Source organism: Pyrus communis, chromosome 9 (assembly GCF_963583255.1).
Source record: "Pyrus communis chromosome 9, drPyrComm1.1, whole genome shotgun sequence".
Classification (NCBI taxonomy): Eukaryota; Viridiplantae; Streptophyta; class Magnoliopsida; order Rosales; family Rosaceae; genus Pyrus; species Pyrus communis.
In genome coordinates this window covers 18847018-18860604 of record NC_084811.1, presented here as the reverse complement: position 1 = coordinate 18860604, position 13587 = coordinate 18847018, and the positions used below count along the sequence as shown (strand labels likewise).

At 36.7% G+C, this 13587-nt stretch overlaps 1 protein-coding gene across 1 annotated transcript; it reads right to left on the bottom strand.

Annotated features, from left to right (window-relative positions):
• Nucleotides 1-11262: 11262 nt before the first annotated feature.
• Nucleotides 11263-13012, bottom strand: LOC137744656 (UPF0481 protein At3g47200-like). Its single transcript, XM_068484427.1, has one exon. It carries the CDS (start codon nucleotides 13010-13012, stop codon nucleotides 11492-11494), a length of 1521 nt encoding a protein of 506 aa, XP_068340528.1. The 3' UTR covers nucleotides 11263-11491.
• Between the last annotated feature and the right edge of the window lie 575 nt (nucleotides 13013-13587).

Here is a 13587-nt window from a genome sequence, read left to right as displayed (position 1 = left end):
TATGTATATGCCTTGTGATAGGATTTTTAGTACCTACGAAAAGAATGTTAAAATCACATAAAATGCTTGCAAGAGTACAAGGTTGTTGTAGTATATATGCTCATGCAAGGTCGTTCTCCACAAGGATTATTTAAACAATTTATGTAAAACCAATTCCTAATTAAATACTTGAAACTGAATTGAGGAATATGACTTGGAAATTGGGTGATATTAAAAACGAATTTTAATTAAAAACCAAATAATAAAATCAGCCAAAATTTATAAAGATAAAAGAAAAGAGTTTTTAAATACCAATTTATAAAAACATTAGGGTTCCATCATCATCATAACAATCCTATGTACTTTTAACAATTACTTATGATCTACAAATGCAACTTTGAAAGTAAGGTTTTCCTAATATATATTCTACTTGGAACCTCCAACATAGAATGTATATCTAACATGCAATCAATCTGGACGTTCGGATCAAATATGAACATGAGAGACTCATTAAGATTTATGAAAACCTTTTGAAAAATCATGCAACTCATAAGACGTGGTGTTCATCTTAAGTAAAATTACAATTATTAACCACAAGAAGCCAACATCAATTTCAGGGAACCTTCTAACCAAAATTGCATCAAATTACTTTTATAAAGATCCTAATGGTGATCAAGCATTAAGATAATTAGATAGTTTAAAATGGTGATCAATAATTCAAAGCATACTGCAATCAATCATAAGCAATTAAATAAAAATTACATATTCATGCTAAGGATCAAGGCTTCACCCTAGCAAAACGGATTAGTTACGCATATAATTAAAAAAAAAAATTATTATGAAGAAAAAGATTGAAAACACCTTAAAGTAAAAGTCTGAAATTCTCCAAGAACCCTAGCCAATTTCCTCTCCAAAGTCGCATGAAAGAAGAAGTAAAACTAGAGCCGACCAAAGCCTTATATCCTCTACATAAGCTATCGTATAATCCCTAATAAAGTCTTTTTATCCAACTAGGAAACCAAATAATAATTAAATAATACTAGAAAATAAAGTCCTAATTAAGCTAGGAGAATATGCAAGGGAACTGTTCAGCCACATTTTAGCCTTAAATCTCCTCCAAATCCAGCCCATGATAGCTTGTTTTAAAGATCGTGATGTTCTGAACACATTCTAGAAGGGGCCGAATTCAAAATAGGTCATCTTGAGCTCTAAATCTTGCAATTAAGCCCAAAATGTCACTTTTTTAGCACCGCGCATTGCTTCTTTATTCTATCGCCAGAAAATACTCCTTTATTCTATCGCGAGAAAATAACCGCTTGGTGGAAAAATTTGATATTTTGACATGATCAAGCTAAGCAACTCACGAACGTCCTTCAACTAGAATTACTCCAAAATTCATTCATTTGATTACGTTTTGTTCCAGAGGAGTCAAAAGTCCTATATTGAAAATACAATTCAAAGTATATATCAAAATTCTTCCAAAATAATAATCAAAATAAACTAAGATAGGGTTAAATATATAATATAAAATTGACTCATCACCCTACATATACATCACTATGCATGTATATTATATAATTAATTTAAGCTTTTAGGGATTCAACTAAATACATATACCAACAAAGTACATAATGATGATCGAATTCAATGAGACAAACCATATTGCTTTGGTACATACTTTTGTTCTGCTCGCTAAGTGGAGGGACCTTCTTCAGTTTTTCCAATGTAAGGTCAGAACAAATATAACTTGCTCACAAAAAATTCAAGGACAACATCAGCAGCACAGTGTGATTAGTAGACTTTCACCGTTTATAATCCAAATATCAATTATTAATTAAGCTGTTTGCTTTAAGTCTCTAAAATTAACTTTTCTTGATAGGTTTTATAATCATATAACCAATGGCTGTGATACCACATATAAACTTTCAGTGGTTATATAATTAAAATACAAACCAAGGAGTTGGCTGACCTGATCACGAAATGATATCCATTGGAGACCAAGCGGAGAGGATGAAAGCTGTAGCAACACCAAAATCTTCTACAAAGCACCTAACTGGATATATACAACTACTTTATGGAAGCGTTTGTTGTGTGTATAGGGTTTGCAGGGACCTTAGTATTTATACTGGTTAAGGCATTAAGGTTCTGTCCATAAAGGAATCCCAAAACCCACCTTTTTAGCCTATTCGTTAGATAACATAATTACATATACTCAAGGTCTCCATCAATCTTACTTGTATTACAAGACACCTAATATAAGATTGATATCTTTAGGAGATCAAATCATAATATCTACCTTAATCTCCAATAGTACATTCCTATTATATGTTGTAGACCATTTAAGGTTGATTTACATTGGAATAAATCCAACAATGGGTGTCACAACCCGTCCCGGAATTTTTAATTCCGAGGACGTGAAGTTACGAAGATGCCCTTAAACGGGACTAAGGGGCGTAAAGTTGGCATTGGTTTTTACCTGAAGTTCCTAAACTAATGTTAATTGGAATATTCATTAGTTTTAGGGACTTAAATTTAAGACTTAGAACTAGGTTTATATGTTATAACTTGATGATTTGGGGATTGGGTAGGAACCCCACATCCCTCAAATCTCTCCCTCATTCCAGTACCTTGTCTCTCTCTCTCTCCTCCCTCACAAATCTCTCATTCTCTCTCAGTTCTCTCTCTCTCCTTCGAACTCACACGGACCACCCACAAAACCACCCTAAAACTATACCAACGAAGGATCTAAGACCACCATCGTACTCCTGAAGACCACACGAACACGATGGTACCAATTTCAGGTGAGTTTCACTTCGGAAAACATGGATTTCAATTTCACTGTGCGTGTGCACTGTTCATGCACACGTAAAACTTGATGTTTTTTGGGATTTTGAAGCTTGTAGGAAGCTTGGTGAGGTCCTAAGGAAGCTCGGAGTGCTTCGTTTGAAGGATTTGGACGTCGGGATCACGAACTGTAAGTTCGGCCGAATTTTCGTATTTTTGGAAAAGTTTGATTCCGTTGTTTTTAGGCCCTAAAACTAGTCCAACGTGGTAGATTATGATTAGGGCTTCATTTTGGTATAAATTACGTGAAAAATGGACGTAGGAACACGGAGAACGACAAGTTCAAAGTTTGGCCGGAGCTTTCGAGGCTTTTTCTGGTGAATCCACACCGAGTTAGAGGTCAAGGAAGGTATGGATGTGTTCGTCTCGTCAATACCTTCATTTTGATATATTGTACGTCGAAAATGGTTAAGAAATGAAGAAGTTATGACACTTTGAAATTTACCCAGAAATTCCGGCAAAACACCCACCTCCGGCGAAACCAGTCCGGCGACGCGAGGAAGAAGACGCGCGCGTGGGCAGCGCGTGAACAGGGCGCGTGGGGGTGCGTGAGAGCTCCAAATTGAGTTTTGAAAATTGTCACGTGTTCGTGACGTCATGTAGATCACCGTGGTATATTCATACACCCAAATTGAGCAACGTATGAGAAAGTTATGGACGAATGTTTGTGTATGTGCGTTTAAATGATGATTTTATAATTATTCTGTTATAGGTGAAACTTGTACGAACGACGAATGTAACCAAACTAAGCGTGAGGGTTACGAGCCGGCTACTTATCAGTGAGTGGGCTTTTGTTTTCCGTATATACCTATATACATTTAAATTCCCAGAAATAGATTAAAAAGGGGTAATTGATTTATGCCATGCACTTTATTATTATCACTTATGCATCATCACATGCATTAGTAGCGGCATAAATTTATATATGTGTATTGGTGTTGTGGACGCACAGGTAAGTGCCAGGTAAGTGGTATTCATGTTGTTATGCAGTAGTAGTTGAGATGTTTAGAGAACTCATAATCTGCACCCCCGGTGTTAGTGCTCCCGCCCGGGGCCAGGGCATAGTCCTTCACGTGATGTTCACCTGCACCACACGCTCAGCTTGGATCCAAGTTAGGTGCATAGGCTTGTCGTACAGACCACATTAGGTGGTTCCGACTCGTAGGTGACCCACGATTATTCGCACAGTCTTCACGTGATTGTAGCACTATAGCGTATATATGATACACCCAGTCTTGTCGTACAGACCACGTTAGGTGGTTCCGACTCGTGTGCAGATTCAGTTATTGAGTTTGAGATTTGAGCTCTATATGCAGCCGTACAGGTCACGTTAGGTGACTCCCGGCTGCCAGATTATATGTTATTGTTATGAGTTATGCTTGAGCACTTACATTTATTATGAGATTCTGATGTGGCATATTCTCGAGCATGAATGACATATTTTGGAGCATGATTGGCATATCTATACATACGTATATATGTTCATTTTCTGGGAAGTATACAGGTTTTACGGCGAGGGGTTAGAATGTATTTTGCTAAAGAGTTTTCAAAGAGCTTTGTTTTTGCCCACTCACGCTTTTGGTTTTGCGCCCCTCCAGGTTCAAGAATTGCAAAGGTGTGGTGACTACGAGGAAATTCAACGGTTTTCTGACAGAACGGACCAAATGAGGACTCACCTTCGGGTGTTTCATTTTAGAAGTTGTATATTTTAAAGCTTCCGAACTGTGCAACTGGTTACGTCACTCTCACGTGACGGCCATCATGCCCTCCTTCGGGACGGGGTGTGTCAATGGGTACCTGGAAAAAGTATTTCGACGCTTAAGATAGTCAATTGAATTTGTATTCTCTAGTTAGGGGTTTCGATTGCATACCTTGTTCTATGACTCCACTCCCTATTATCGAGTTCTAATGCTTGGGTAGTAAGTACCACTACTTGTCCCTCGCTTCCTCTTCCGTAGTGGAGGTAGTTATTTACCTCCTTCTACATGTTCTCCTTCCCATGCTCCGGTGAGGGTCACAAGTCACAACACACATGGATTTATCGCTGACCTTTGTGAGCTTTTCCCTTTAGTCTAACCATCATAGGCTTGTCTTACATAGCACCATCTCTTTGGATGATTGATATGGACCCATGAGCCGAAACCAGATTTTATCTTCTGCTGTAATCTTAAAATGTTTGGATCGTGAACCATTCTTTTACTTGAGATTGGGATAATCGACATCTTCTAGAACTCAAAATGTAACTCCAAATTCTGATTTGAGTTGAGTTTGGGTGGAGGAATTTGGGTTGTATTTATTTATTTTTAAATTTTATGATTGATGTTGTTATTATTATTACTAGCATATGGGCACACACAAAGTGTGTGAGACAATTTTTTATTTTTGTTTTTGAAATAGAAGGAGAGAAGAAGAGAGTGATAGAGAATGTGAGAGTGAGATTTATTTTTATTTTTATTTTTTAATTAGAAATATGTTAGGTTTACATGTAGGTGAGGCTTTGAAAAAAAACAGCAAAATTTGGTTGTGTGAAATTACATTTCTGCCCCGTATTTCTTATTCATGTTTTGTTATAATTAGAGGGTTAAACTGGTAATTTTATAGGATTTTGGTTGACAATGAGTGTTATATTAATTAGTAGAGATTATTATTATTATTAGTTTTTAAGAAATGAGTTCTATTCAAGCTGAGCTGATTCTGGTTCAGCTCAGAATGGTGCGCACCAAAACCTAATACGGTCAAACAAATGAGAAATGAAAAGCTAGGGTTGTGCGGACCCTGAAAATACAGCAAACCCTTGCGAAAAACACGTGTGAAAGAAACCATACGTATTTCTATTACCATTATCTCACTTTAGGTGTAACTGCAGTTTCAAGTTGTGGCATACGACATAACAGGGAGACGGTGGATAATTGACCGTGTACCGAGTCTGGAAGACGCTTAACCAAAGTGCTGCTAAAACACCTACGAAAGACAAGAAAGTCCAGGGGCTACTGAAATGATCATGACAGAATTGAGACATTCCACTTGGTTTTGTAGTGTTTTTCTACATCGGCCTTGACGTCACAGTATATGTCAGTGTTAGGAACCAAGTTAGTGCCAATCTCATTGAAGAGATGAGCCACCGCCTTATCACTCCCCAGTAAGTTGTAAAGTACACCGGCTGACCTTAGCTTCTTAACAACATCATCTGCATGATCAATGAGTGCATCAAGGAAGCCGATGTAAGAGGTGACCCCAAAATCATTGTGGAAATTAGGACACATTTCATATGCTATCAAATTCAAGAACCTAGGCCCTGTTGAGTCATCTACTGATATTAGAGGAAGACTAAGGAATCTTGCAAATCAATGAGAAACAAAATATATGTTGTTGTTCTGTCAAAAAAAAAAAAAAAAAAAAAAAAAGGGAAAAGAAAGAAAAATATGTTGTTGGAAAATTAGTTAGTTATTTTATTATTATTTACATTTTTTTGTGGCCAAGGATACTAGAGTTTTTTGGTCGTTGAGAATTAGGGTTTTGCTTTAGTTTTCGTTGTATATCATAGTGTTTATTAATTTATTTTTAATAAGTTATTTATAATCCAGCCTCTTAAGTAATGTAACTGTTATTGCATCTTTCGTTAATTTAATAAAATTATATTAGTTTATAGTTAGTTTGTTCGTTTATTAATTGCACTATGATATTCAACTTGGTATTAGAGCAGGTTAAATCCTTCGAGAATTAATCTGATTTAGGGGTTTGATATTGTTTGTTATCTGTATTAATTTGTCTTGGTTAGGGTTTTGTTGCTTGAAAAAAAAAAGAAGGTAAAGTACAAAAAATTACCTCAACTATTGGTGTCACGACACTTTCATACCTAATCTTTTAAAATTGACAATGTCATACCTTATCTTTAGAATTTGGTCCAATGTTATACCTTCCATTACTTGGCCGTTTACTTTTCAATTAAAGGTTATGTGGCTTGATTCGAGGCCCACTTTCTATTAAAAAATTAATAAAATATTATTAAAAACTAAAAAAAGAAAATTTATTTAATAAAATATTATTAAAAACTAAAAAAAGAAAATTTAAACTAAAAAAAGAAAATTTATTTAATATTTTTTAAATATTAAAATAAAAGTAAAAAAAATTTAAAAAAAACAAAAAACCCCTCAGTAACCACCCCCCCCCCCCCCCAAAGAAGAAGAGGAAGAAGAAGGAGGAGGAAGAGGAGGAAGAAGAAGAAGAAGAAGGAGGTCACGAAGGTTTCCATCTCAATGGGATCTGGGTTTTTTTTTTTTTTTTTCCTCCTCCTTCTTTTGCAGATTTGGGTTTTTTTTATTTTTTTTTTCTTCTTCTTCTTCCTTCTCCTTTTTCCTCCTTCTTTTGCAGATTTGGGTTTTTTTTTATTTTTTTTCTTCTTCTTATTCTTCCTCCTCCTCCTTCTTCTTCTTTCTATACCTTCCATTATTTGGCCATTTACTTTTCAGTTAAATGCTAATATGGCTTGATTCGTGGCCCACTTTCTATTAAAAAATTATTAAAATAATATTAAAAACTAAAAAAAAATTATTTAATATTTTTTAAATATTAAAAGAAAAGTAAAAAAAATTTAAAAAAAAAAAAAAACCCCTCAGTAACCCCCTGAAGAAGAAGAGGAAGAAGAAGGAGGAGGAAGAGGAAGAAGAAGGAGGTCATGAAGGTTTCCCAATTCCACCTCAATGGAATCTGGGGTTTTTTTTCCCTCCTTCTTTTGCAGATTCGGGTTTATTTTATTTTTCTTCTCCTTCTTCCTCCTTCTTCTTCCTCCTTCTTCTTCCTGTTTTTTTTTTTTTTTTTTCTTCTTCTTATCCTTCCTCCTCCTCCTTCCTCTTTCTTCCTCCTCTTCTTCTTCTTTTGCAGATTTGAGTTATTTTATTTTATTTTATTTTCTTCTTCTTCTTCTTCTTCTTCTTCTTCTGGGTTGCAAATTCGGTTTTTTTTTTTTTTCTTTCTCTTCTTCTTTTTCTTCCTCCTTATTTTTCTTCTTCTTCTTTCTTCTGGGTTGCAGATTAGGTTTTTTTTTCCTTTCTCTTCTTCTTTTTCTTCCTCCTTATTTTTTTTTCTGGGTTGTAGGAAAGGAACTGGAAGGGAGAAGAAGATGAAGATGGGAAGAAGAGAGAGAAGAGGGGCCCGGGGGGGGAGGGGTACGAACATATGGTTTTTTTTTTTTTTTTTTTTAACTTTTCTTTATTATTTTAATATTTAAAAATTATTAAATATTTTTTTAGTTTTTAATAATATTTATTAATTTTTTTAATAGAAAGTGGGATTCAGATCAAGACACGTCAGTATTTAACTGAAAAATAAACGGCCAAGTAACGGAAGGTGTAACATTGAATCAAATTCTAAAGATGAGGTATGATATTGTCAATTTTAAAAGATGAGGTATGAAAGTATCGTGATACTAATAGTTGAGATAATTTTTTATACTTTTTTCAAAAAAAATTGAGAACGTTTGCTGCATCATGTCATCGTCATCTGCTACACTCGGAACCACCGCCACGAACCCACATCACCATCTACGTGCGCTGATCTGTATGACCCAGCCCGACCCTTGTCCTGTTGGAACCACCACTCCATCATCAGAACCGAAACCCGCACCCCGGAGCTGCTGATCAATCCTGAACCACGTCTCCACGATCTCACACAAACCACCGCCATCTGTTGTTCCTGCAAACTCGCTGCAATCAATATCCACTGCTCCACCACCGGGCTGCCGTTGGACTACCTTGCCTGACCAACCGAGATTTTGACCCACACCCCTGCTGCCTCATCTGCATGACCAAATCACCACCAGAACTTGCTGCTCAACCTGAACCATCACGAACCCACCGCTTGTTTTTGACAAAGCCTACCCGAGAACCACAGACTCGTATCGAGTTCGTCTTCGCCTTGCACTTTGCCGCAGTTTCGTACTCACACCACACCTCCGGATCACTTGATCAATGACCTGCATCATCTGCACCGTGATTGAAGGAAGTCCCCAGAGATGAAAAAAAATCAAGGTTATTTGTGTTACAGAAGGAAGCCCCAAGAATAAAGAGCAAAACAAAAAAAAAGAAGGAAAGAAGATATTTGGTTGCTTTTGACTGAGGCCCGCGTGGGCCTACCGTGTTGGGCCGTGTCTGCACTGGTTGGTTAAAGCCTACACTCTTGAATTGGAAAGTCTATTGGTCTTGCCTATAACGACGATGATTATTCAAGTGCTTGGACTGGTGACCATTTAAGTGAGGTTGTGTACCTAAAAATAAGTTTGGATTGGCTGTTTTCGGAATGTGCTTGCTTGCCTGCTAGAATTGGTTGCTTGTTTGCTTGGACGCTTGCTTGCTTGAATTGCTCGCTTAGAGTTTCTTTCCCGTTAAGGATTAGTTTTGCTTTAGTTTTCACTGTATATAGTAGTGCTTGTATTAAATTATTTTTAATAAGTCATTCACAATGTAGCCTCTTGGGTTATGTAGCTGTCATGACAATCTTTGTTTCACTTAATAAAATTATATTAGTTTATAGTTAGTTTGTTCATTTGTTAATTGCACACTCTGATATTCAATTTATGTCTCCCAAAAAGCTACGGTTACTAGGCGTAAAATGGATCCTGGTTGCATTAAGCTCTTGTACTTTGCGAAAGGATTGTATGTATTAGTCTTTAAATTGATTATCGGAAACCTTTTTCTGGAGGACCTAGCGTTCTTTTTCGAAGAGAAAAACTGGGTTTGTTCTCTCTTAAAGCTCACTTACATGGACTTCAAAGATTATGGGTTTGGATTTTTGGGCTCTCAAGTAGCCCAAAGTCTTCCACAATCTTGACTTCGCATAGGCCCGATAAACTTCCGTAACCTTCCACACCACAATTTATTTGGCAAGCCCCAACATGTGACTTGGGCTTATTTTAGCGTGATGAATATGCATGGATTTGCGTATTCACGGCGTGATTATACAAACGTCCGGTTTGGTTATTATAGTGTGTCATAATTGTGAAAATGTTTTTCTTTCTCAATTCCGCACATTTGCATGTATTTAGGCTTGAGTTGGAGCTTAAATGACAATCGGGCCTAGAGATTTGATTGAGTTTGCATGTGATATTTTTGAGCCTCAACAATTGACAATTTTGGAATTATAAAAGCTCACACGTTTTGCCTTCTTCCTTCATGTGTATAGATATAGAAGTCTTAGGAGGTACTTGCAAATCACATAATCTAAAATTAAATTAATAAAACCCTCTTTGTCAACCAAAAGAGGGTGAAAATACTATTTAGTCTATCACACACACAAAAAAAAAAAAAAAAAAAAAAAAAGATGATGGGCAATAATATAATTTCACAGGTCCAAATTTTTTTTTTTATTGAAGTCCCACCTATAGGTGATGTTAAAATATATCTAATATTTAAAATTAAAAAAAAAAAAACAAAAAACAAAAACCTCACAGTTCCCCCACGTTCTCTCTCTCCCTTTTCTCTCCTTCCCATTTTTCTAAAAAACATGTGTCCATCCACACAAAATGAATAGGCAAATGCTAGTTCCAAATAATGAAAAGGATTATCCATCACACAGGTTCCCTGAACATGCGTTGCGTGGGGTTGTTATGGGTTCTATGGTGGTAGTGTAGAGAACGGAAGGGGAATAAGAACCTCTGTAGCCCAAGTCAGCAGCTTTTTAAATAGTTTTTAAGTGACTTGGCAATGATGTGGTAGACATACAAGTAGGTAAATTGGCCCTATGTTATTTCAGAGTACTAATAAAATTATTGAGAGAATTGGCAGAAAATGCAAAGGAAAACGAAATTTGAATTTCAGGAGATAACGTAGTGAAATTTAAGTTCCAGATTACAAAGTAAGATTGAAATTTAAGTTCCCTAAAAATGCATTGAGTGTGGTTGTTGTGGGTTCTATGGTGGTAGGGTGAAGAGCGGGGAAGGAGAAATTTTTCTTGTGATCGGAACACGGATGGTACACCACATGATTTTATAAAAGTAGTGGAAAATTTATTTTTTAAGTTATTAATTTTTTAATACATATATCTAACATTTGTATGGTAATACATGATGTACTACCTTATGTTCTTATTACAATGAAAAATCTCTGGAACGGAAGGGGAATAAGAACCTCTGTAGCCCACGTTAGCAGCTTTTTAAATAGTTTTTAAGTGACTTGGCAATGGTGTGGCAGACATACAAGTAGGTAAGTCGACCCCGCTCATGTCATGTTAGAGTACTATCAGAATTATTAACAGAATTGATGAAAAATGACAAAGGAAAATGAAAATTGAATTTCAGGGAATAAAGTGATGAAATTTAAGTTCTGGATAACAAAGTAAGATTGAAATGGAGTTTCAAAGGCATAACAAAAAAAAAAAAAAAAAAAAAAAAGGTCTAAAAAATTACAACCTACAAATGCAATCTGAAAGAAGTTTCGGCCAATACAGTTAGAACAAACCGCACACGTACATTTTAATTCATTTATTTCCACACAATAACAACAAAAATACAATTCACTTATTTTAGTGGTCACACTTGCGTACAGTGGAATATCAAATGGAAAGAGGAGCGTTGAGAAACTATGACTTGTGACAAACTGCAGAGGTAACGGTAATTGGGAATACTATAATATAACCACATGAAAGATGCAGAAGAGTTGACATGTACCTGAATCACTCAGCCGGGGTGTGTTTTCAGGTACTTGCATACGGCATCACATGGAGAGGGATTGGAAAATATTGCATACCACGTCTGGGCACCGCTCAAGCCGAGTCCTAATAGAACACCAAAGAAAGCAAAGATAGTCCAGGGACTACTGAAATGGTCATGAAAGAATTGAGTCATCCATGTCTTCCACTTGGTTTTGTAGTGATCTTCTATCTGTGCTGTAACATTGCGGTAAATCGAATTGTTAGGGACCAAGTCAGTGCCTATCTCGTTGAAGAGTCGAGCCACCTCCTCATCACTCCCAAGCAAGTTTTGAACTATGAGCTTTTTCCTCAAGTGCTTCACATCGTCTGGATGATCAATGAGCGAATCGAGGAAGCCTATGTAAGAGGTGACCTCGAAATCATTCTGGAAATCAGGACACATTTCGTAGGCTATCATGTTCATGAACTTAGGCCCCATCGAGTCGTCAACTTTTATTTTAGGAAGATTAAGGAATCCACAGCATTGAAACCAAGGCTTAAAAGATATGGCCCTCAATGAGTTTTCATCACTAGGCCTAAAATAGATCCCGGCTGCCTGAAGCTCTTGTACGTTGCGAAATGAATGGATTCCTGGTTCTGTACGTGGACGTCCTGCCCTTCTTTTCCAAAGACAGTCAAGAAGTTGAGTACATCCTGGTTTTGAACTCAGGCTAGGTGGACGTACCATTCTTGTCCGAAGAAGGTCAAGAAGATGAAGTGGCTCTCTTTCCGTGGCATTAACTTTTGGTTCCCCACCATGCATCTTGACAAAAGCCTCGATTGAGTTATTAAATTTCTCACGTATTTTGCTCTTGTCGAAGAGCCACTTGAGGAGTCGATAGGGGAGTTGATTCTCTAGCAAGAGCATGTCCTGTTCTGCAAATGCCACTCGGTCTCTCTTGATGTTAATATCTTCCAAATTGTCATATTTGTATATGAATTCCAACATCGAACACCCATCAACGAACAGCATCCACGCGAGTACCTCGTCACCGTAGTCCTTTGTTGCTTCTTCATCATAGCACTCCCTTAGCTCCTTGATCTTGTCCTCAACCATCTTGAGTAAAGTTTCACCGTAATTAGTCTGGTCATGATGGCTATCTGTGATGAAGTGTGCTGCCAATTGAAGCTTGACTTTCTCTGCCTGCTCGTACTTTCGTTTACCATGGTGGTAAGGACCGAGTGCTACTACCCTTGGCTCGTAGTAGTTGTCGAAATTTTTGCGATCACGGAGCAAGAAGGGAACCTTTTGGATCTTTGGTTCGGCATTTTGCTTTTGAGCTGCTTCTGCCAATGCATCCTTCAGTTTTTTTAGTTTCTTCCCCCAACTAGTTATTATTGCCTCCTCATGGATTGTAACTCTCACTTCTGAAGTTTGCTCCATGGTGGTGATTTCTGCAGGTTGGTCTTGGTCTCCTCCGCTTGCTTGTCCATCTCCTCTTTTGGTAACTTTCGTCACGGACAGCTCCTTCTTCATGGAAACTACATGTTCATTTTTTTTGGACATTATTAAAGTGCTTGTCGAAACTAATTGACAAGGGAATTCGATGTGGTTTTTTTAAGTTTTTTGGCCCGAATGATCTGTGTCAGGCTGTACAATAATTCTAGTTTTTGCATGCATTATATATACGTATAATATGGCACAGCAGTGCATCACTTGAGCTCCAAGAAAACAGAAGCTTGATGATGAAGAAGAGATGTTAATTTGTGAAAGGACAGTAGTACAGACGCATGACTTTATCTGCATGGAAAGGTTGGTATGTATGTGGTACACGATTTATGTGGTAGAAGCTGTTGTCTCTATCAAGGAAGATTAAAGGTCATGCTGTTGCCTGTAACTTGCTTTATTTACGGAAAAATGCTAAGAGTGCTTTTTTTTTTTTTCAAACCATATTTTGTAAATTACATTATATAATGGTCAATAGTTGGATTTTTTTATTTAAATTATTAATAAAAATTCAAGCATCAACTGCCTTTGGTAGACAAAATATAATTTAAATAGATAATTTGTGAATCACATTATGTAACAGTTGATTGTTAGATATTTTATTTAAATTATTTAAAAACAAATTCAACTATCAA